This window comes from Chlorocebus sabaeus, chromosome 12 (genome assembly GCF_047675955.1).
Source record: "Chlorocebus sabaeus isolate Y175 chromosome 12, mChlSab1.0.hap1, whole genome shotgun sequence".
NCBI lineage: Eukaryota > Metazoa > Chordata > Mammalia > Primates > Cercopithecidae > Chlorocebus > Chlorocebus sabaeus.
The window spans coordinates 5,836,847-5,860,707 of NC_132915.1; the positions used below are offsets into that span (position 1 = coordinate 5,836,847).

Sequence of the window (23,861 nt, forward strand, 5' to 3'; positions counted from 1 at the left end):
ATTTTAAAAAATTATATAGCTCATTTATAAACCTTTAGTTTTTATACTTTTTTATATTACTGCTGTCCTTATCAGATCATTCTAGCGATGCCAAAATTATCATAGTAGCTTCTGAAAATATTTGAAAAATCTAAGATGATGATACTACCTATTTTTTGATACGATTTTAAATTAATGATTAACATATTGGAATTTTAGATATGTCTACATGGTAAAAGTAATCAAATGAATGTGTTCAGAAATACTTGGCTGTGGAGTTACAATCCCACCATCTTTTGTTGTCATAATGATATAGAGACCTACAGAGTTGAAACAGTAAAACCTGGAAAGATTGTCTGGCAGGAAGACCCTCGTTTCCAAGACAGCAGTTCAGAAGAGGAAGATGTTACTGAAGAAACAGATCACAGAAAGTCCAGTCGTGGGTAAGCAATTTGTTTCTTTGCAGGCATAGTTCATAATTTGTAAAATCTGAATTAGACATGTTTAGAAATATTTTAGCTTCTGCTCACATGACGACTAAATTGTCTTATCTCAGCTTTTTTTTTTTTTTTTTTTTGAAATGGAGTCTCGCTCTGTCACCCAGGTTGGAGTGCAATGGCATGATCTCAGCTCACTGCAACCTCCACCTCCTAGATTCAAGCGATTCTCCTGTCTCAGCCTCCCAAGTAGCTGGGATTACAGGCACACGCCACCACACCCGGCTAATTTTTGTATTTTTAGTAGAGACGAGGTTTCACTATGTTGGCCAGGCTGGATTTGAACTCCTGACCTCAAGTAATCCGCCCGCCTCAGCCTCCCAAAGTGCTAGGATTACAGGCATGAGCCACTGTGCCTGGCCATCTCAGTTTCAGAGTGTTCTCTAGCCTTTTTATAATGGAGAGTGTGTTTCCTTTTCCTTGAGATTTGGATAGCACTAAGGGGAAGATAGGATGTGCACAGAAAAGGGAAGGTAGCCTGATAGTGAAGTCACTGGTCTGGAAACAGGATGCTGCAGTTGACTGGGTGCCTACCCATGGGAGGCACTGGCAACTGGGGTAGCAGTGATGGGAGTGAGAGTATCAGCAGCCAACACAGGAAAGTTAGAGGTTCTACTTAAACGAGTCTGCATTATCAAAGCTTCGGATAGAAGAATGTTAGAGGGAGGGTTATTTTAACTCAGGGCAAAATGTGCAAAATACAAAGCAGATATATTTAAGAGTCTTGCTCACCTGGATTCTAGAGGGAAAAGAAAAAAAATAAAAGATATACTTAAGAAATAGTGTATTTATGTTTTGAATATAAATATTCTTAAATATTGAAATTAAACCAACCAATACCTATCTATTTTTCTCTCTCTCTCCCTTTGTCCTCTTTCTTTTCAGAGAAGCACCATTACTTGAGAAAGAGACCACTAGATTTTTCTTTTTCTCTAAGAATGATGAAAGACTTCAAGGTCAGTCCATTTTTTTCATCAAATCACGTACATAGAACAGGTAATAGTACAGCTACGATAATTCACATCCAGGAATTTTGACCATTGGTAGTGTCATGTGGTTTAACCCTGTTTGTTCACACTGATGAATGTTAACTTGTAAAGCTGTCAAGGACTGGGAACTCCCCACTCACCACTCTCTTTGCCCACTCATTCTCATCAGCAAAGGCTTGTTTTGTTCCAGGGGCTTCCTTAGATGTTAGGCATACAAAACCCCTAAGTTTTTAGTACCATAAAAGTCCATGTGAAAACTCAGGGTGTTGGTGAACTCATTTCTTAAAGCCTCGCGTAAACAAAGTTTCATAATAGTAAATGATATATATAAACAGTAAAAGCAATACTATATTTTTCATTTGGAAAGAAAGAATACTAATTTTTAAAAATAAGTAGAAACTGGGGGAAAAGAATGATCTTAACTAGAATTGGAGACCTTGATAATGCCAACACTTAGAATATTATCCATTTTAGTAGTAGTTTGCTGCCTCATCTTTCTTGTTTTTCCCCTAGTAGGTTCTGACTTATTCTGGAGAGGAGTAGGAAGTAATATTAGCAGGAACTCTTGGGAGGCCAGAACAAACAACCTGCGTATGGTGAGTGATTGTTTCTCCATATTATTTCCTAAAATAAACATGTTGTTGTCTATCTAGAATTACAGTGCTGAAAGGGAACTCATGAATGGTATAGGTGAGGAGACCGCAGACTGGCTCAATTGAGTGACTGGTCCCAGAGTCCAGCCAAGTCTATTAAGTAACAGGAAAGCATCAGATTTTTCAAGACTGAATTGTAGTTCCCATTATAAACACTAAATGCCAAAAATGCCAATATCCCCTGTTCATTTCAAAACAGCACTTTCAAAATAGGTTTCCACAGCCCTGACAGTGAGAATAACCTAAGTTTTACTTCTATCTACTGAACATCTTAAAAACAATTTATTATAAACAAAGCCTTTTTTTCCCCCCTAGGATTGTCGGAAGAAACATAAAGATGCAAAAAGGAAAATGAAACCAAAATAATAAATGTCAGTTGGTTTTGATACTGAATGTGAACAAGGCTCACCTAAGGAAACTGACCCAGAAAATAGTTTTAGCTGACAAAGAAGAAATTTCAGAGTGAAGGAATTTTAAAAATCTGGCTGATGGAATATCATTCTGCTTGCCATCTTTTTCCATGGAACTCCTCTGCATTTCTTCCTAGTTACTTCAAAAAATTAAATTCCACTTCTTAAAAAAGGAAGCACAAGATGGTCCTTGAAAATACTTTTTGTATATAATCTCTGCCCTCTATCCTGAGTAACTAATGGACATCTTCTCATGCAAGGTTTACATGAAGCCTTTTTAAATAAATGGGTCAAAGTACTTGTATTTTCCAGCCTAGGCTTTGTGTGAATTATAGGCTATTTGAAATGTTTATTTCTGATTATGTCAAATACACCTTCCATTTTGTCATTTTTGTTTAAGCTGATGAATTACAAGTCAACATTGAGTTTTATACTTGTGTTTTGGTGAATAGCTAACTGAAATATAGGACATTTCAAACCAACATCATATAAGAGTTCTGTGAGGACCAGGAGAGGAAGCCAAATACAGAGTTATCTTGTCATTGGCCTCTAGGAATTAGGGAACAACATCTAGATGCAGACGAATCCCAAAATTCTAATTAAACCAAAAGCTTATGAAAAATACCAAGTGTCTGAAAGATAGGTAGTCACAGTTAGGAGTCAGGACCCTGAGCCCAAATAGGGAAACAGATTTAATATTACATTAAATAAACCAACCTGCCTAGATTTCAAGACATGCCTCCTATCAAAGTGGGCTCTGTGTGAAATAGTATTATATAGGCCCAGCACAGTGGCTCAAACCTCTAATCTTAGTACTTTGGGAAACCGAGGTGGGCAGCTCACCTGAGGTCAGGAGTTCAAGACCGGCCTGGCCAACATGGCGAAACCTCATCTCTGCTAAAAATACAAAAATTAGCTGAGTGTGGTGGCTCACACCTGTAATGCCAGCTACTCAGGAGGCTGAGACAGGAGATCACTTGAACCCAGGAGGCAGAGGTTGCAGTGCCGAGATCACGCCACTACACACCAGCCTGGGTGACGGCGTGAGACTCCATCTAAAGAAAAAAAAAATAGTATTACATAGACAGTTCCAAGGGCCTATCATTGAGCCATGATGTGTGTACCTAAAATTAGTATTTATTGATTTACCTATGCTGAATATAAACTCTTAACTGTTGGGATTTCATCTGGTGTGTTAACCATTATGTCCCCAGTGCTTATGCTCAGTATGTGTTTTTAATAAGGGTCCAAGGAACTAAGTAACTTGAAGAGTCATTCTGGATTCCTAGGTTTCCAAAACTTCAGACTTCAAGGAGAGTGGGGACAACTACACAGCAGGATAAATAATTCACACATTCTACCTTCTCTTGATGTAGATCACAGTTATACCTTATTTTCTACTGCTGCATAGGAAATCATCTCAGTAACAATCATTTACTCACAAATACTGCAATTTGGTCAAAACTCACTACGGACTGCTGATCTGTGCTCTGTGTGCTTTCATTGGGGTGGTTCAGCCAGGGCTACAGGATCTGCTTCTAATATGGCCCACTCAGTCCCTGTTCATGGGCTTCCTTACAGCATGGCAACAAAGCTCTAGGAGCAAGTATTCTCAGAGGCAGGAAGCAGATGCTGCCAGTCCCTTAAGGCCTGGCTCAAAAACTGGCTCAGAGTCACCTCATTGATTCTATAGGTTTAAACTGACACACACGCCCAACCAGACTGAAAGGGAGGGGACACAGATCCTCACTTCTCAGTGGGAGGAGTGTCAGAATGTGTGGCCATAATTTAAATCCGGCACATGCTTCACAAGCAGACAAGTAACATCAACTAGCCTTTCCCACCCCCAGTTCCTGCTCCCCAGATAAAATCACTTTCAGCAATTTAATTTCTCTAGTATTTATCTCCATGTTTCTACCTAACATGCTTATGCTCTGACTTCTTGATTTTTCACTACCAGACACGACATATTCTGAAGACGTGAAAAAATTATTCACCTCTTCAGTCCAAGTAATATATTTTGACTACAGTTAACTTTTTGGCTGGAATTTTTTCATTTGCTTAACTTTTTCTAGATTTAGTCTTCCCATACCTTCCAACTGTGGGACATGATGAGGTTTCTCTTCAAATAGCCTGATCAATCCTTTATTCTTTAATTCATAGTACCTCCCTCCTCCCTTTTTCCTTCCTTTCTGCCTTTGTTACATGCCCAGACAGGCCACAGTGCCAGGTGTTATCAGTACCAGCTCACATTGCTTTCCTTATCTGGAGAGACCAGCTCTCTAGCTCACTACACACCCCTTCCCCCTTTCCTCTGTCTCTTACGTGCCCACCTTATCTAAAGAAAGTTAAAATGTTTAACTAAGCAGGGTTAGTTTAGATTGTGAGGCCCAACTCCAGCCAATGGAGAAAAGGTACAGGGGCAGGGTTTGCGTCAGGGAGAAAGGCTCTGGTGCCCCTTTGTTCTGGTGTGCTCTCATGGTGACTGGCCAAGAAGCAGCACCCCTCTGCACAGAAGTAAATTGCTTCGCTGAAAATCCTTTTTGAATGTTCAATTTCCTTAGGATTTTGAGCATTACTTCCAACACAATAGTACTATTAATATACATGTTTCTCAATCAAATTTTTTAAATAATTAGACTTGGCCTACCTCACATTTGTCCAGGAGCCCTCTGTCTGGCTCTAATCTGGGCTCCCTGGATAGGTGACAAAATTGAACCAAACAAGGTGGCAGGAATGTGAAAACTTCAAACACATTCCAAATACTTTCAGTTAATTAACAAGATTTGCAGCTACTAAATTATGTACGTTATGTGAGTATAGTCATGGAACATTGAGTTACCCGTGATGGAGGACATGAAACCACTTTAATCCTTCACACAGGGCCAAGATGGTAAGTAAAGTGGAATATATGCTAAACAGACTATCAAAATGTTCCTAAACTTAATAAGATACTGCATTCTGCCTATTCTAGGCCAGATCAATTTTTCATATCCCTCTATTGGATACAATAAGCAGTAATTGAACTACTATATTGATTGGCAAGATCCAGAATTTCCTTTAGAGGCTCTGGGGCCAAAGCCCGAGGCCTACTGCCCTTTGCAAGGCTCCAGATTTTAACCAGCAGATCAGCAAGGTACCAAGCAGACTCATAGCAATGAAAATAAGTATGCAGGCCGGGTGCAGTGGCTCATGCCTGTAATCCCAACACTTAGGGAGGCTGAGGCAGACAGATCGCTTGAGCCCACAAGTTTGAGAGCAGCCTAGGCAACACAGCAAGACCCCGCTGCTAAAGAAAATAAAAAAATTAGCCGGGCGTGGTGGCGCTAGCCTGTAGTCCCAGCTACTTGGCCAGGGATGAGATGCGAGGATCATCTGACCCGGGGAGGTCGAGGCTGCAGTGAGCCATGACCGTCCCACTGCACTCCGCCTGGGCGACAGAATGAGACTGCTTCTTAAAAAAATTGTTTCTGCAATGTTTTCATTACCGGAAACATTTTAAGTAAAATACAATAAAACTTTTAAACCTGGTTGTCAGGCCCTTCTTTCCCTTTTGTTATTATCGTTTCACGTAGCCATTTATGATAGGAGAAGCGGCTTTGGGGTCAGCGGCTCAGGGCCCAAAAGTACAATTATTAAAGCCATCTCTCCGGAAATTGCTGTTTGTCGATATGAATTTTAGGTACGAAGTGTCCAGTCAGATAAATACAAACGCAAACAAGATGAAGCCCCGACCTCGGCGCCCCTTCCCAGTGGGCCTTCACCTACACAGACGTGTCCACAACCCGAGGGCGACCTCGGTCTACACTACCGGAACGGATACCACCCCGCACGCACAGCGCCGCGCTCAGCGCCGGTTCGTTTTCCAAGCGGAGCAGCAAAGCCAGCAAGCACCAAGGTCGCACTAGACGGACGAGTGGGCGTAATCATGTCCGCCGTGGCCAATCGGCGCCTGGCTTGTTGGCAGGTATCAGGCAGCGCGCACTGATTGGCCGGTGTGAAGCTGGCCGCCTTCCCTGGATCCCGCATTTTCAGCGCGTTGCATCACCTCCACGCGCCGGGTCGCAGCTCGGACGCCGGGAGAATTTCTTCCAGGCTTGCTGGCCTCCGGGGCTGTCCAGGCAGTGGGGGCCCCTCAGGTAGGCTTTTTCTTCCCTGCAGGATCCGGCCCTCAAAGGTGAGGGTCACGCACGTGTTACAGCCCCGAAAGAGTAGCACAAGATTTAATTTTTAAAAGAACGTGTTTCTTCGGGGCTTGCCATTCCTTCGTTTCCAGCCTTAGGAATTTATGGTCACCTTTTTGAATGAGTGGTGTTTGAAATGAGTAAAATCTTTTGAGAATGATATACATAGTATAAATTGGTATAGCTGTGACTTTATGTATAGGCAGTACTTTTTTTATATGTCCTAATTTATTACCTTTAATGGCTGAGTACTTGATGTACCGTAATTTACTTCAGTCACCCTATTTAAATTGTTTTCAGTTATTTGCCTGCAGAAACAATTATTCGGTGAATGTCATTGTATACATATTTTGTACATTTGTGTGAGTATACCTGTGGAGTCTATGTTAATAGGATATAACTAAATTGAAGAAACGTTTGAGACGGTCCCACCTTCAGGTTACATTTGACTTAATAGATTATGAAGACCTGAGAATAAAAGGGGAAGCAGAAATTGATTTAGAGGAGAATGAAAAGGGGGAACAGAAATAGACTTATAGGTAGGATCCACATGACTTGATGATTACTTGGATGTGTGTATTTTCTGAGCAGTGTTGGGGTGACTCAAAACTGTTATGCCTAGGTAATGAGAAGAGTATTGGAAACGCTAATACGGTAGAGTTAAAAAGGGAAACAATTGTGGAAAGAATTATCATGGTTTAGTTATATCCTATTAACATAGACTCCACAGGTATACTCACGCAAATGTACAAAATATGTATACAATGACATTCACCGAATAATTGTTTCCAAAATATATTGGGGCAAAATAATATGAATTAATGTGAATAATATGTAGTGAATATCGAAGAAGGTGGTCTCGAAATTGCTGAACGGGAAGTTGAGGTTAAGATGACCTGAAGGAGTTGTGGAGTGGGAAAGAGTGAAGGGCCTGGATTGTAATAAGAGGGAAGCAAAGGGGATGGCGTCCCTCTGCACAACAAGGTTGTTGTGCAAGGTTAACCTGCCCTGTCCCCTGCCCTGTGGTTGCTGGATGCTGTTGTGCATATACAGCTCTCCAGTGGATTCGATGGGCCATAGCAATCCTGTGATTTATGCATGGAGGCTGCTTCTCCTCGGCAGCCGCCATAGCCCGGTCACTGGTACATGGTTCTTCCTGAATAGGCAATACTGTTATACTGAGTCTTTATGCTTGGCATAATAGTGCAGTGATTCTTAATCTTTGGGGAAAGTAGAGACTCCCTAAAAAAACACAGTAAAAGGTGAGTGAGCTGGCCAGGGCTAGTGGCTCACACCTGTAATGCCAGCCCTTTGGGAGGCCGGCACAAGAGGATCCCAGCCCAGGAGTTGAAGACCAGCTGGGGCAACATGGCAGAACCCTGTCTCTACAAACCACCCCTCTCCAAAAAAGGAAAGAAAAAAAAAAAAAGCTGAGTGTGGTGATGGTGATGCATAACTGTAGTCCTAGCTACTTGGGAGGCTAAGCTGGGAGGATCAACCGAACTCAGGGAGGTCAAGCCTGCAGTGAGCCGTGTTTGTGCCACTGCACTCCAGCCTGGGTGACAGAGTGAGATACTGTCTCAAAAAAAAAACAAAAAAGTAATAGTCCTCTTCTCAGAAAGCTTAAATCTTATTTTCTCAAAAACAAAAAATCAGATAGATATTCCTGAATAATTGTCAGAACAGTGCAAGAGTGGTGGTGTTCAGACTGTGATGTGAATGCTTATTCCCTCAGGATCTTGTTAAAATGCAGGTTCTGACTCCTAGGTGTGAGGTGAGTCTGGTAAGTCTGCATCTCTAATAAGCTCCCATAGATGTGGGCCATAGTAGGACCAGCCTTGAAGAGATTAGAATGTGTTGGTATCTCGAAGTCTGTTAATCTTCAGATAACAATCCCATAAGTCTGAGTTGGCCTCTGATAAGGTACCCAGTGAACCTAAATAAATAGGTAAATGCACAAACACTTACTTTGGTCCTTGAAAGGCTAGAGGTTATAGTAAGAGTTGAAGATCTAAAATGCCTTACAACTTCCATTTAATACCTTTTAATGGTATACTGTGATCAGAAATAGCTATTTCAGTTAGTTAAACAGCCCAACTGTTCTTGTCCCGTTTTTTCTTAAACTTAGAGGCACTCACACATCTGAAAAATTAATGAGGGTAAAAGAAAATGAAAGATACTACTTTCACAGACTTTTTTTTGTGTGTGATAACTTGAATCAATAACTTGCTTAGACTATGATGTTTTGATGCTTTCAAAACTGTTTGAGGTATGTAGTAGTGTGTCTTCCTGTAGAGTTTATTACCCTGGACTGTTGCGGTTCTTGAGTACTTAAGATCTTTTATCTTCTCTGTTTGTTCTCTTATTAGCAATTCTATCCCACTCTAATCTGATATTGACTTGGAAAGCTTGTCACCCACCTTGTTAGAATTGTTAAGTAAATGTAAATAGACTTTGAGAAGGAAAAGTCTCAAGGGTGGCTCACTAGATACTTAAGTCGCAGATTGATCAAGTGTCTCTGCATGAGGTTATTAGCAAAACATTTTAAAAGACACTTTAAGATTTTTCTCACGGGACTAAACCAGAAAGGTATAGGGCTCATCCTTCATAAAAATCATGAATAAGCAGTAAAAAGGGTAAAATAGAAAACTGGAATCTATATTTGAATGTGAGATTCTCATCTTTTTAGCTTTAAGATTTTTAAAGTTTTACCAGTTTTCCTCAAAGAGAATATGAAGTTACTTCAAGAGAACTGATTTCTGTCATGTGAGTGTAGGTAAGAAAATTCTTAGTTACTTTGAGATATTTTTCTTCAGATTATCGATGAGTTTTTTGCACCATCAGATAGAATTGCTGAGATTTTCTTGCTTGCTTTTGGAAACATTGTCTACCATTACTGAATATTAAATAATACTGTGTACCCCTCCCTCACACCATATACAAAGATAACTCAAAATGATTTGTGGCCTAAATGTAAGCGAAAAATCTGTAACCTTGTTTAGGTAATAGTTTATTAGATGACACCAAAAGCTCAAGCAGCAAAACTAAAAATAGACGAATTGGGCATCATTAAAATTAAAATCTTTGTGCTTCAGAAAATGCCATCAAGAAAATAAAAAGATGGCCCACAGAACAGGAGACAACTTTTTATATATCATATATCTGATAAAGGATTTATATCCAGAATATATAAATAACCCTTAAAACCCAACCACAAAAAGAGTCCAGTTAGAAAATTGGCAGAGGATAAATAAGTATGTATCCAAAGTGGATACACAAATGGCCAATAAGCACATGGAAAGACACTCAGCATCCTTAGTCCCTAAGGAAATGCAAATCAAAACCAGGAGATACTACTTAACGTCTCCTAGAATGACTGTAATCCAAAGATGGACAATAAGATGTGCTGGGTAGGATCTGAAGAAATTAGAATCCTCATTCACTGCTGAGGGAATGTAAAATAGTACAGTCACTTTGGAAAACATTTTGGCATTATCTCAAAAAGTTAAATACAGAATTATGTGACCCAGAAATAATTCTTCTAGCTACAAACACAAGAGAAATGAAAACATGGATCCACACAAAATTTTATACATGAATGTTCATAGCAGCGTTATTCACAATTATCAAAAAGTGGAAACAATACAGGTATTCAGGAAATGATGAATGGATAAACAAACTGTGGCATATTCATGAAATGGAATACTATTCAGCTATCAAAAGTAATGAAGTACGAATACATATTACATCATGGATGAGCCTTGAAAACATGCTAGAGAAAGGAAACCAGATGCAATAGGCCACATATAGATGATTCTTACAAATTTTCACATTTATATGAAATGTCCAGAATAGGTAAATCTACAGGGGCAGAAAGAAGATAAATCGTTGCCACTGGCTATGGAGAAGAAAGAGTGGGGAGTGACTACTAATGGTTCTGGGGTGTTTTGGTGGGGAAGGGAGGTTGAAAACGTTTTGAAATTAGATATTACTAGTTATACTACCTTGTAAATGTGCTAAAAAGCCACTGAATTGTACACTTCGTACATTACAGTATGTAAATTGTACATCAGTATACACCCACGTTAGTAATATGGTATTCTGTTATTCCTAGATTTCTCTTTTGACACTAATAAATTTGATTTCTTTTGCAGCAACAAAATGGTTCAGCAAGTTCCAGAAAACATAAATTTTCCTGCGGAAGAAGAGAAAATCTTGGAGTTTTGGACTGAATTTAATTGTTTTCAGGAATGCTTAAAGCAATCAAAACATAAACCAAAGTATGTGAATTTTTTAGGTTAAGAGAAAGTCCTTAAATAGTCATTTTTTAGACTGAATTCCATTAAAGCAGATACTCTCTTTTTTTTTGTTTTGTTTTTGAGATTGAGTCTTGTTCTGTCACCCAGGCTGGAGTGCAGTGGTGCAATCTCTGCTCACTGCTACATCCACCTCCCGGATGCAAGTGATTCTCCTGCCTCAGCTGGGATTACAGGCGCCTGCCACCACGCTGGCTAATTTTTGTATTTTTAGTAGAGACGGGATTTCACCATGTTGCCCAGGCTGGTCTCAGACTTCTGATGTCAAATGATCCACCTGCTTCGGCCTATCAAAGTGCTGGAATTACAAGTGTAACCACCATGTGTGACCTAAAGCAGATACTCTTCATTAATCTTTCTATTCCCAGAATCCCCCAGCTGTCTGTATAATGAGTACTCAGTAGTAGATATACATTGAATGAATGAGTTCTCAGTTATTAGGGTAACTTTGGTTTCTTTAAAAGGTCATCTGAGTAGAATTTATGTCACCCTCTGTGTCACTCTCTTTCCACCCTCATATAGGCACTTATACCTAAGTACCCCATAGAAGGCTACTATAGTAGTCCTCATTCACCTGAAAGAGACTAGTCCTTTAATCACTGTTTTCATTGTGTATCTCCTCTGGTCAAAAACTTTATGAGAGAGGGGTTTATTCCCCTATTTTACTGATGAGATAACTCAAGATCAGGATAAATAACTTGCCTTATGTCATAAAACTAATAAATGAAAAATGAATAATCAAATGGAGGTCTCTGCAGCTTTACTGCAGTTATAGCCTTTCTGAAGGCAGGACCACCAGTAAATATCAAATCAATTATGTCTGTCAATTTCCTGACCTTGCTGCTTTTCTCCTTCCTAAAGACCACTATGACAACAGCTATCTATAGAAAAATGCTTTAAATTTTGATTGTTTTTAAATGACTTAATATATTTTTATTACCTCTTAGATTTACCTTCTATGATGGTCCTCCTTTTGCGACCGGACTGCCTCACTATGGACATATACTTGCGGGTACAATTAAAGATATAGTTACAAGATATGCTCACCAGAGTGGGTTTCATGTTGACAGAAGATTTGGATGGGATTGTCATGGCTTACCTGTGGTATGTTTGAGTATCCAGCTTTATAATTTTCTGATTTTTTAATAAGCATTAGATTTCATGTAATATGTTCAAGTATGATGAATGTTAACTGTCAGACCTTCTACTTCATTTCTATAGTATTTGTAGTTTGATTTGTTTTGTTTTCTAGAGTTGCATAGTTGCAGTTGTTTTCATTGGGCAGAGTGGTAACAATCTTATCACAAATTTTCAGGAGTATGAAATTGATAAGACACTGGGAATCAGAGGACCAGAGGATGTGGCCAAAATGGGGATTACAGAGTATAACAATCAGTGCCGAGCAATTGTGATGAGATATTCTGCTGAGTGGAGGGTATGTTGGGTTATTTTCAGTAGAATGAACAGAAAATGTAGTTATTAAATGGGCATTGAAATGGTTTGTGGTCCCTTGTGCTTTTTTTATTAATTTATTTTTTGTAGAAAAAGTATTAGCTTCCACCTTCAACCCTGTTACTTAAACTGTTAGCTTAGACTGAACCATCTCTTTTCTGACTTCTGTGTGCCTAAATTGGCCTAACTTTCTTGAATGATCACCAATAGGGAAAAATCTGATAAGTATAACGTAGATATATAGGCCTTTTCTTTTTTTCTCAAATACTTTTTTCAATTTTTTAACTTTTCATTTTGAAATAATTTGACTTATTAAACAATTGAAAAAGTAGTATAATGAGTTCACCTATATCCTTCATCCATCTTTCCCAGCTGCTAACATCTTCAGTAACCATAGTATTAATAGAATTTTCAAAAGCAGTTGCCCCATTAATTTTTATTTCTGACCAATCACATATTGCCTTCAGTTGTCGTGTCTTTTTAGTCTTCTTGAGTATGGAACATTTATTTAGTCTTTTGTCTTTCATGGCCTTCTCACTTTTGAAGATTGCGGAGCAGCTATTTTCTAGAATGTCCCTCAGTGTCTGAGGTTTCCCGATTTAGGTTATGCATTTTTGGTGACAATGCCACAGAAGTGATGCTATGCCCTCCTCAGTGCATCGTATCAGGTGGCATGTGTTGTTGTTATGTCTCATTGATGGTGATAACTTTGTTCACTTGGTTAAGGTGCTGTCAACTTTCTGCTTTGTAAAGTTGTAGTTTTTCCTTTGTAATTAATAAGTATATTGTGGGGAGGTTCTTTCCAAATATTCTTTGTCTTGTCATACATTCACTTATTAATTTTAACATCTATGGATGGTTTTTGCCAGTAATAATTATACCTGTGATATTTGCCAAGTGTTGGTTTTGGTAGACTTTTATAAATGAATATTTATACTTGTAAATAACATTTTGTGCATGTAGAATGAATACCAAGAAAACTGGTTCTTAACCTTACATAGTATGTTGTTGGCAATATAGATTTACTTGTACCATTGATTATTCTATTTTCCCAAAATTTTTATATGTGGTGACAATAGAAGTAAACAAATGTTGATGTAAAATTATAAATATCATTGTCTAATACTGTTCTAATATTAATGTTTAAAGTCTACTGTTAGCAGACTTGGCCGATGGATTGACTTTGACAATGACTACAAAACTCTGTATCCACAATTCATGGAATCTGTCTGGTAGGTTTATTTAAAATCATAAATATGATAAATATTCTATAAATATTCTGTTGTATTGATTATTGGAAAAGTGCACTAACATGAATCAGTTTATTTTTGAGTCCATCATTATTTCTCTGAAAATCTTTGGGAACAGGTTTGTTTTTGAATGTAGGACTTTTCTTGTTATTTTTTTGAGACTGAGTCTCACTCAATTACCCAGGCTGGAGGGCAGTGGCGCAGTCTTGGCTCACTGCGACCTCTGCCTCTCAGGTTCAAGCGATTCTGCTGCTTCAGCCTCCTGAGTAGCTGGGATTACAGGCACCCACCACCATGCTTGGCTAATTTTTGTATTTTTAGTAGAGATGGGGTTTCACGTTGTTGGCCAGGCTGGTCTCGAACTTCTGACCTAGGTGATCCACCTTGGCCTCTCGAAGTGCTGGGAATAGAGACGTGAGCCCCTGCGCCCAACCTGCCAATTGCTGCTCTTAGTTAACATTATGTCTTAAACATCATTTGATGTCAGTAGATATTAGCATTTTAATGTCTACCTGATGTCTTACTATATTGATCTGTTATAATTTACCAGCCGGTCTCCCAATGGAAGACATTGTTTTTTCACTTATTTGGCAGACAGAAACTCCAGACAGAAAATGGTGTAAGTGATTGCTTTTTCAGAAATAGAATTTTGGTTATGTAATTGTGAAACTCCATCTCTTACCAGGTGGGTCTTCAAACAACTCTATGATAAAGGCCTTGTTTATAGAGGTGTGAAAGTCATGCCCTTCTCTACGGCATGTAACACTCCACTGTCCAACTTCGAGTCACACCAGAATTACAAGGTACGTGAAATGTAGAGACATTATTCAGCATTAAGTTCTGTAGGTGGAAGTTGAATAGTTATGGTCACAGTAGGTATTCCCAAGTACACCCAATGTGGAATGTTGCCCACGACATCAGTCACTTTGGCCAGTTCTTACTGAGTGCTGAAAACATTGCCAGTTAGTATACTAAGGCTCTGTTAAGATGAGGAATTTTTTTTTTCCACATTGGATTTATGATGTGTCTTAATGTGATAGGTTTTGCTTGTTTTGACCGTATTTTTGTTCCTCTCTGTTGGGTTAACAAGTCCAGCTTTGACATACTTCCCTGTAGTCATCATTTCTTAAAGATTGGGTAATTTTATGCCTTATCTGGGACCTCATGATACCATTTATTTGTTAACAGTATTTGGAAAAAAATTAATTTGAGATGCCAAATGATATTTATCTTTCTTCTGATGAAATAGAATCAGTTGTTGTTGGTATGATTGAGGTGTTGAGACGTGTTTGATGTTTACAGGGTATACTGTTATACCGTATCTAGACAGATACTAAATACTAGTGAGTCTTCTGAAATGTGAACTTTCTCTTCTCATGTGTGTATACTGAGTTGTTTTCCATTTTGAGAGTTTATCTGACCCACTGTTTTTAAAGGATGTTGACTTGTTTGGAATTCTTGTTTCATGGCCTAGGTTTGAAAATTACATTAGTAAAATTTGCCTTTCAAAGCACTTTTTATTTATAGAATGCTTTCACATATCCTGTTTGATCTTTGTACGTCCTTGTAAGGCAGGTATGATGATTTGTGTTATCTCCTTACTGCCTCTCTGATTGTGCTCATGTTTGTATTTTTTTAGAAAAATATTTTAAGCACTCAACAGGGTAGAGAATAATGCAGTAAACACAAGGTTTCCAAGGCTTACCTTTGTCAAATCTTAATATATTGCTATATTTGGTTGCTTTTTTTTATTTAGTTTTTTTTTTTTTGAGACGGAGTCTTGCTCTGTCACCCAGGCTACAGTGCAGTGGCGTGATCCCGGCTCACTGCAAGCTCCACCTATCGGATTCAAGCAGTTCTCTGCCTCAGCCTCCGGAGTAGCTGGGAGTACAGGTGCCCACCACCACGCATTTTTAGTAGAGACAGGGTTTCACCATCTTGGCCAGGCTGGTCTTGAACTCTGACCTTGTGATCCACCCACCTTGGCCTCAAAGTGTTGGGATTACAGGCGTGAGAGACTGTGCCCAGTCTATTTGGTTGCTTTTTAAAAACACTTGAATGTGGGCAGTTTCAGGGACATGTAAAAGTAGACAGAATGGTATAATTAATTTCTGTAGGTCCATTGAGGCCCCCAGCAACCAATGACTAGCTAATTTTGCCTCATTCATACACATATTCTTTCCCACTTTCCTCCCAATTTTGAAACAAATTCCAGATATCATATTATTTCATCAAGAAATAATCCAATATAGATCTTTCGTAAATAATCTTTATCGTCTTTAAACATTACCATATTAGCATTCATTGTCACACCTTTAAAAGTCATTAGCAATTACCTTTTTGTTGTTGTTGTTGTTGTTTTTGAGATAGAGTCTCACTTTGTCACCCAGGCTAGAGTGCAGTGGCGTGATCTCGGCCAACCACAGCCTTGACCTCCCGGGCTCGAGTGATTTCCCATTTCAGCCCCCTGAGTAGCTGGGACTACAGGAACATACACCATACCTAGCTAATTTACGTGTTTCTATAGAGACGGTTTCGCCATGTTGCATGGGCTGGTCTTGAACTCTTGGGCTCAAGCAGTCCACCTGCCTTGGCCTCCCAAAGTGCTGTAATTGTAAGTGTCAGCCACTGCACCCAGCTACCTTTAATATTTTTAATTTAATATTATTGAATTATTTAATTCCTGAACATCATCAGTTCATATTTCTAATGGTTTAATCATTTCCCAAGGGATTATATTTTATTTTTTGTTTTTTTTTTCAATCAGGATCTACCAAGACTTAAACACATGGTGACTGTTGTCTTTTTAGGTTTTGTACACTTTTCCGTTGGTTATATAACAAGTAGTGGAATTATTGAGTCAGAGTATTGTTTGTTTTGATTTTTATTTTTTTTGAGATGGAGTCTTACTCTGATGCCCAGGCTGAAGTACGGTGGTGTGATCTCGGCTCACTGTAACCTCCTCCTAGATTCGAGCAATTCTTCTGCCTCAACCTCCCGAGTAGCTGGGATTATAGGTGCCTGCCAGCACGCCCAGCTAAGTTTTGTAATTTTAGTAGAGACACGGTTTCTCCATCTTGGCCAGGCTGATCTTCAACTCCTTACCTCAGTTGATCCACCTGCCTCGGCCTCCCAAAGTGCTGGTATTACAGGTGTGAGCCACTGTGCCCAGCTGAGTCACAGAGCATACTTATGTTTAGTTCCAATACTGGGGTTGGGAAACTTTCTTCTGCAAATTAAATATTTTAGGCTTTTCAGGCAAAATGTTCTCAATTTTGTCACCATTCTTTGCTTACCCACTGCATGAAAACAAGTGATGAGCCAGATTTGGCCCGAGGGACATAGTTTGCTGACCTCTATTCTTCTTTTTTTTTTTTTTGACGGAGTTTCGCTCTGTCGCCCAGGCTGGAGTGCAGTGGCGCGGTGTCGGCTCACTGTAGGCTCCGCCTCCTGGGTTCATGCCATTCTCCTGCCTCAGCCTCCCAAGTAGCTGGGACTACAGGTGCCCACCATCACGCCTGGCTAATTTTTTGTATTTTTAGTAGAGACGGGGTTTCACTGTGTTAGCCAGGATGGTCTCGATCTCTTGACCTCATGATCCACCCACCTTAGCCTCCCAAAGTGCTGGGATTACAGGCGTGAGCCACCGCGCCCAGCCGTTGCTGACCTCTATTCTAAGCGGTCTGTGTATTGGTTGTTAACCAATGGTTTTTAAAATTTTTTTGACTTGGCCAAGCACAGTGGCTCACACCTGAAATCCCCGCACTTTTGGAGGCCAAGTTGGGTGGATTGCTTGAGTCCAGGAGTTCTAGAACGGCCTGGGCAACATGACAAAACCCCATCTTTACTAAAATTACAAAAATTAGCTGTGAGTGGTGGCGTGAACCTTTAGTTCCAACTACTCCAGAGGCTGAAGTAAGAATGATGTGAGCCCAGGAAGTTGAGGCTACAGTGAGCCAAAAGTGTGCTACTTCCCTCCAGCCTGGGTGACAGAGTTAGACTCTGTCTCAAAAAATATATATATATGTATGTATATGTATATATACGTGTGTGTGTGTGTATATATATATGTTTTGGCTTAAAACTTTTGTTTATTTTTAGAGATGGGATTTCAGTCTGTCACCCAGGCTGGAATGCAGTGGTGCAAACACAGCTCACTGCAGCCTTGACCTCCTGGGTTCAAATGATCCTCCAGCCTCACCCTCCTGAGTATCTGGGACCACAGACGTGCATTACCACGCCCAGATAATTTTTTTTTTATCTTTGTAGAGACAGGGTTGTACTATATTGCCCCAGCCGGTCTCAAACTCCAGAACTCATGCAATCCTCCTGTCTCGGCCTCCCAAAGTGCCAGGATTATAGGCATAAGCCACTGTGCCCTGCCTAAAACATTTTAATTTTTTACAAAAATTAGCTCGGCATGGTGGTGCGCGCCTGTAGTCCCAGCTATTTAGGAAGCTGAGGCAGGAGAATGCTTGAACCCAGGAGGTGGGGGTTGCAGTGAGCTGAGATCACGTCACTGCACTCCAACCTGGGTGACAGAGTGACACTCCGTCTCAAAAAAAAAAGAAAAGAAAAAAAATTTATTTTGACGTAGTTTCAAACTAACAGAAAAGTAGAGAGTTCTTTATATCCTTCAGCTAGATTCCCTAAATGTTAACCTTTTACCACATTTGCTTTATTCTTCTCTGTTTTTATGGGAGTGGGGCACAGTACCCTTTGAGAGTAAGTTGCGGGAATTATGGTCCATTCCCTCTAAAAACTACATATTTCCTAAAACCAATAACATTGTTTGAAATAACTGGAGTTAGAAAATTAACATTGATACTATATTACCTCATGTGTAGGTCTTATTGGGTTCTGCTTGTCCCAGCAGTGTCCTTTGTAGTTAAAAAGAAAGAAAGAAAAAAAAAGACCTGCATCCTGTGCTTCATGCAGTGGTTTATCTCCAGCCTTCTTTAATCTTAAACAACTCTTTAGTCTCTTTATGCTTCATAATACTGACATATTTGAGGAGGTCCAAGCCAATAGTAGTGTCCCTTATTTCAGGTTTGATGTTTTACATGCGACTAACAGCTCTACTCTCGTGTCACTTTGTTTAAATTGCAGTTTGTTTTTGTTGGGGATTGATTTTTTTTTCTACCTTAGACCTATTTATTTTTAAATCCTTGATATTTTTGTATTGAAACATTGCCACAAAGTTGGAGACAATCTTGTTCTTGTTTAATGAGGTGAATTTTTATGGGTTTATTACAGTTTCATGTATGTGTTGCTTTAGTAGGATCTTTTTGGTATTTTGGGCATAAAGATAACCATATTCCAGAATAGTTATCTTTTTGATCTAACTCTTCATGAACTTATAAAATAATCATAATACTGAAACCTTCATCATATGTTCCTCCTTAGACATTACTTTAAAAAGTTACCAGAGGCCAGGCCCGGTGACTCAGGCCTGTAATCCTGGCACTTTGGCAGGCTGAGGTGGGAGAATCACCTGAGGTCAGGAGTTTGAGACCAGCCTGACCAATATGGGGTAACCGCATCTCTACTAAAAATAGAAAAATTAACCACGTGTGGTGACATGCACCTGTAATCCCAGCTACTCGGGAGGCTGAGGCACAAGAATCATGTGTTTATTTTATTCATCTTTAGGATCAGTTCCTTTTTCTTAGGTGGCTGTTATTGTAGATTTGTAAAACAATACTTTACCTCAATTTATTTCAGGATGTTCAAGATCCTTCAGTATTTGTAACTTTCCCTTTGGAAGAAGATGAAACTGTATCTTTAGTTGCTTGGACAACCACTCCCTGGACTCTACCTAGTAACCTTGCTGTCTGTGTTAATCCAGAAATGCAATATGTGAAGATTAAAGGTAATTGGGGACTGGTTACTTATGATTAGTATGGATAAGATAATTTTATATTTTGGAAAATGTGAAAGCTTACCTTCTTTTTGCATGAAGAATAGAATTATTTGAAAAGAAGCTGACTTAGAAAAATAACCTTAAACATTTGTTTTCACTTCTAATTGAGAACTAACACAACAATCAAAAATAATAGAGATATGTAAAAAGTAGAACATAAAATTTTCTTATAATTTCCTGTTTATAGTATGTTTTTCCACACCATGCCCCTGTGACAGATGAAGAATCTAAGATTCAGCGATGTGGCATCACGTTGTTACTAGTAATTGGTACCAGAACTTGAGAACTTTTTGCCTTTCAAATGTCCCCTGGTAGAGAGTTACCAGTCTCAACAAGGGCCTTTCCAAGATTTAAAAAGAAGTTTGGTACTTTGTGAACAAATATACCTTCAGGTTTGGATAGTTTTGTGGCGGTAAAAGAAAAAGAAAAACTCATTGTCAGGAAAAAGGGTATGGCACAGCTGCTGTGGAAAACAGTAACATTTCTTCAGAAAGCTGAATGGAATTAACACTGTGGCCCAGCAATTTCACTTCTGGGTATTTTCCCCAAAGAATTGAAAGGAGTCTTGAACAGTTACTTGGACACCCATGTTCAAAGTAGCATTATTCTCAATAGTCAAAAGATAGAAGCAACCCAAGTGTCTGTCATTGGATAAATGAATAAACCAAATAGGGTATTTACATATGATGGAATATTATTCAGCCTAAAAAAGGAAGGGAATTCTGATACAGGCTAATCCTTGAATGAACCTGGAGGATATTATGCTAATTAAAATGAGCCAGTCACCGAAAGACAGATACTGCATGATGAGGTATCGAGAAGTGAAATTCACAGAGCAAAGACTAGTAGAATGGTGGTTGACAGAGGCTGGTAGGGAAGGGGGAGTTACTGTTATTAATGAGTACAGAGTTTCAGTATAGGAAAATGAAAAGGTTTGGGGTATTGATAATAGTAATGATTACGGCCGGGCGCAGTGGCTCACGCCTCTAATCCCAGCACTTTGGGAGGCCGAGGCGGGCGGATCACAAGGTCAGGAGATCGAGACCATGGTGAAACCCTGTCTCTACTAAAAGAAATACAAAAAATTAGCCGGGCGCGGTGGCGGGTGCCTGTAGTCCCAGCTACTCGGGAGGCTGAGGCAGGAGAATGGCGTGAACCTGGGAGGCGGAGCTTGCAGTGAGCCCAGATGGCGCCACTGCACTCCAGCCTGCTTGACAGAGCAAGACTCTGTCTCAAAAAAAAAAAAAAAAATTAAAAAAAATAGTAATGATTACACAACATGGTAGATGTATTTGATGCTCTGTAAGAATGGTTGCCATGATTTTTTTAAATAGTTGTATTAAAACAGTCAACTTAATTGAACAATAGCTTGTGCTGACAAGGGAAAAATACTGAGAAGGGAATGGGAAAAGATTGGGTATCAGAAAAAAGGTACAGAGGGAGTTTTTTATTTGTTCTTTCCTCGGAGCAAATAGGACTAAGAGTTGACCTGCTGGAAAGAGCTATTGGCTACAAAGAGACCTGGCTCAGGTGTCTGCAGCTGCTTCTCTGGAGCAAGGACAGTCCCATCTGCACAATTTCTCTGTGTCACTGGTGGGTCACTGGCCATTCTACAGTGAGCTTGACAATCTCAGCAGCCATCTGACTGAGATCTCAAGACACATCCCCCATCTACCTGTGTATAACTCTTGTGCTTGACAGACTTTGTATCTGAGTTTTATCAGAAAATGTGGGCTCCACTTACAATAAAGTTCCTGTGAGGTCAGAGCTAGGGCGTGGCAGCCTTATTCGTAGTAGTTTTTCAATAAATTGCAAAGGCTTTTGCAATGACCCATAGAGACTTATAGTGAACTAAATATATGACATAGGCTGTAGTAAATCTCAGATATGTAATATAACTTACGAGTAAGGGTTTAAATTGGCCTAGATTTTTACTATCAAAGTTTTAATTGTTCATACATTTGCTCCAGCTTTTCTTTTCCTAGGATGCCCCAGATATCCTCCAGAAACACGTACAATAAGGGTACACAGATACATCAAGGACGTTCATTATCCCAGTATTCATAGTAGTGAAAATTTGAAAACAATTTAAGTGTCTGTCAACTTGTTAGAAATAACTCATACCTCTATAAAATGGAATCCTATAGAGCTCTTCGAAAGAATGAGAAAAGTCTGTATGTGCTAATACATGGAAGGATGTTGACAGTTTATTAAGTGAAGGGCTGCAAAACCAGATAGAATATTACCTCAATTAAAAAAATAAAAAGAACTTACATGTTTACATGTATGTTTGTTACTATATACATAGAAAAATATCGGGATCAATAGATACCCAAATGAGAATGTCTGAGAGGGGATGATAATATGTGGCACGCACTTTGTGAGCTACTTTGTCAGTGTTATTTTTAAACATTGACATGTTTACCCTATGAAGGAAAAAATAATGATTTACTTAAAATGGATATCTGAGCAATAAATAATAACTGCTGACTGCCTACGTGCATTTGATGTTTTTGTCATTTTCATGTTTGGGAAGCAGTATACCGTAGTGTTCTTTGCAGTATTTCTCTGTGAGTACTGGGCACACCAGAGGCACATGGTACAGGAGCTTCTTAGGAAAACAGTATGCTTGATGTATACTTTAGAATCAGCGAAATTCAGAATATAACCCAAGTCCACATTTTTCCTTTTTCTCATAGATGTTGCCAGAGGGAAATTATTCATTTTAATGGAAGCCAGATTGTCAGCCCTTTATAAATTGGAGAGTGACTATGAGATCCTTGAAAGGTGAATATTCAGATAGTTGCTCTGTGTGTGTGTGTGTGCATGTGTCTGTGTGTGTGTCTTTAGTTTTAAAAAGAGAGAAGCTTTATTATCCAAAAGCTTGCATTATTCACATTTAGTTTGAAGTACTAATACTAATACTTTGCAGTCACACATTACAGCATTAATGGCTAGGGCTAAGAAGCCAGTAAACCAGAGGGGAGTGGTAGCTTGATGTGGCTGTAGCCTCATATTTGATTTTAATCTAATTGTGAGTTTACCTTTCTCCTTTTCTAGATTTCCTGGTTCCTATCTTAAAGGCAAGAAGTACAGGCCCCTGTTTGACTATTTCATGAAGGTAAGCTTAGGGACCGCTACTCTGGGGGCTCTCCACAATCTGATTATTTGATAGCTGGAGTGTTGTGATAAGTGGAATTGACATTGCTTCTATGAGTGTACTTGAATCCAGAAAGTCTGCTTTAGTGCCAACAAAATTAAATTGTTTGTGTTGCTTTTTTGTTTTAGAGGTTTTTTTTTTTTTTTTTTTTAAACAGGGTCTTCTCTGTCCCTCTGTCCCCCAGGCTGGAGTGCAGTGGCACGATTACGGCTCACTGCAACCTTGACCTCTTGGGCTCAAGTGATTCCCCTGCCCATCTCAAGTAGCTGGGACTACTGGCACACACCACCACACCTGGCTAAGTTTTTAATTTTTTGTAGAGACAGAATCTCGCTATGTTACCCAGACTGGTCTTGAACTCCTGGGATTACAAGTGTGAGCTACTGTGCCTGACTGGGATGTTTTGTTGTTGTTTTTGAGATAGTCTTGCTCTGTCGTCCAGGCTGGAGTGCAACGGCACGATCTTGTCTCACTGCAACCTCTGTCCCCCAGGTTCAAGGGATTCTCCTGCCTCAGCCTCCCAAGCAGCTGGGATTACAGGCATGCTGTAATTTTTGTACTTTTTAGTAGAGACGGGGTTTCACCATCTTGGCCAGGCTGGTCGTGAACTCCTGACCTCGTGGTCCACCCGCATCGGCCTCTCAAAGTGCTGGGTTTACAGGCGTGAGCCACCACACCCGGCCAAGCTGGGATTTTTTATTTGAACATTTTTCTCAAGTTGTATGAGGAATCACTTTACATTTGATTGGATTTTTAGGTGTATATTTTTATTCCATGTAGTCTACATACCACCCAGGGTATTTATTGAGGTGTTTGTTTGTTTGTTTTGACAAAGTTAAGATAGTAAATCACAGTAACCCTGTGTGTAAAGGTAAACACAATTTTATTTCAAGGAGGTTAATGAGGCAGGTGTTTTAAATCTAGGCACCACGACAGAGTTCATACATTTAGCACCTTAGTTTCTTCAGAGTCATAAAGTTGTTTTATGTGGTTTTATTTTCTGACAATGAAGAATCCACAGCTACAGTTGCAAACCCTGTTGCCACCA

General features: G+C 39.5%; 2 protein-coding genes and 1 non-coding gene across 11 annotated transcripts in view; all 3 read left to right on the plus strand.

The window, feature by feature from the left end:
- NOL8 (nucleolar protein 8) overlaps positions 1-2,916 on the plus strand; it is a 28,228-nt gene extending 25,312 nt beyond the window's left edge. For 6 of the 7 annotated variants that reach the window (XM_073021447.1, XM_073021448.1, XM_007969752.3 and 3 more), the window contains exons 14-17: positions 296-422; positions 1,362-1,432; positions 1,979-2,061; positions 2,434-2,916. In XM_073021447.1, coding sequence (XP_072877548.1) covers positions 296-422; positions 1,362-1,432; positions 1,979-2,061; positions 2,434-2,484 — 332 coding nt within the window. In that variant the 3' untranslated portion in view covers positions 2,485-2,916. The remainder of the gene's footprint in view (positions 1-295; positions 423-1,361; positions 1,433-1,978; positions 2,062-2,433) is intronic. The other variant, XM_037998620.2, reaches the window with a different exon arrangement.
- Positions 2,917-6,543: 3,627 nt separating this feature from the next.
- IARS1 (isoleucyl-tRNA synthetase 1) overlaps positions 6,544-23,861 on the plus strand; it is a 74,600-nt gene continuing 57,282 nt past the window's right edge. The window contains exons 1-9 of one of the 3 annotated variants that reach the window (XM_007969739.3): positions 6,544-6,667; positions 10,867-10,992; positions 11,976-12,132; positions 12,344-12,463; positions 13,630-13,712; positions 14,416-14,533; positions 19,455-19,602; positions 22,353-22,440; positions 22,714-22,774. In XM_007969739.3, the coding sequence (XP_007967930.2) occupies positions 10,874-10,992; positions 11,976-12,132; positions 12,344-12,463; positions 13,630-13,712; positions 14,416-14,533; positions 19,455-19,602; positions 22,353-22,440; positions 22,714-22,774 (894 nt within the window). In that variant the 5' untranslated portion in view covers positions 6,544-6,667; positions 10,867-10,873. Of the gene's footprint in view, positions 6,706-7,018; positions 7,975-10,866; positions 10,993-11,975; positions 12,133-12,343; positions 12,464-13,629; positions 13,713-14,415; positions 14,534-19,454; positions 19,603-22,352; positions 22,441-22,713; positions 22,775-23,861 lie in introns of those variants that run through there. The other 2 variants (XM_007969738.3, XM_007969737.3) reach the window with 2 other exon arrangements.
- Positions 7,730-7,862, plus strand: LOC119624665 (small nucleolar RNA SNORA84). The gene has a single exon (XR_005240815.1). It is a non-coding gene; the product is annotated as a small nucleolar RNA SNORA84 (small nucleolar RNA).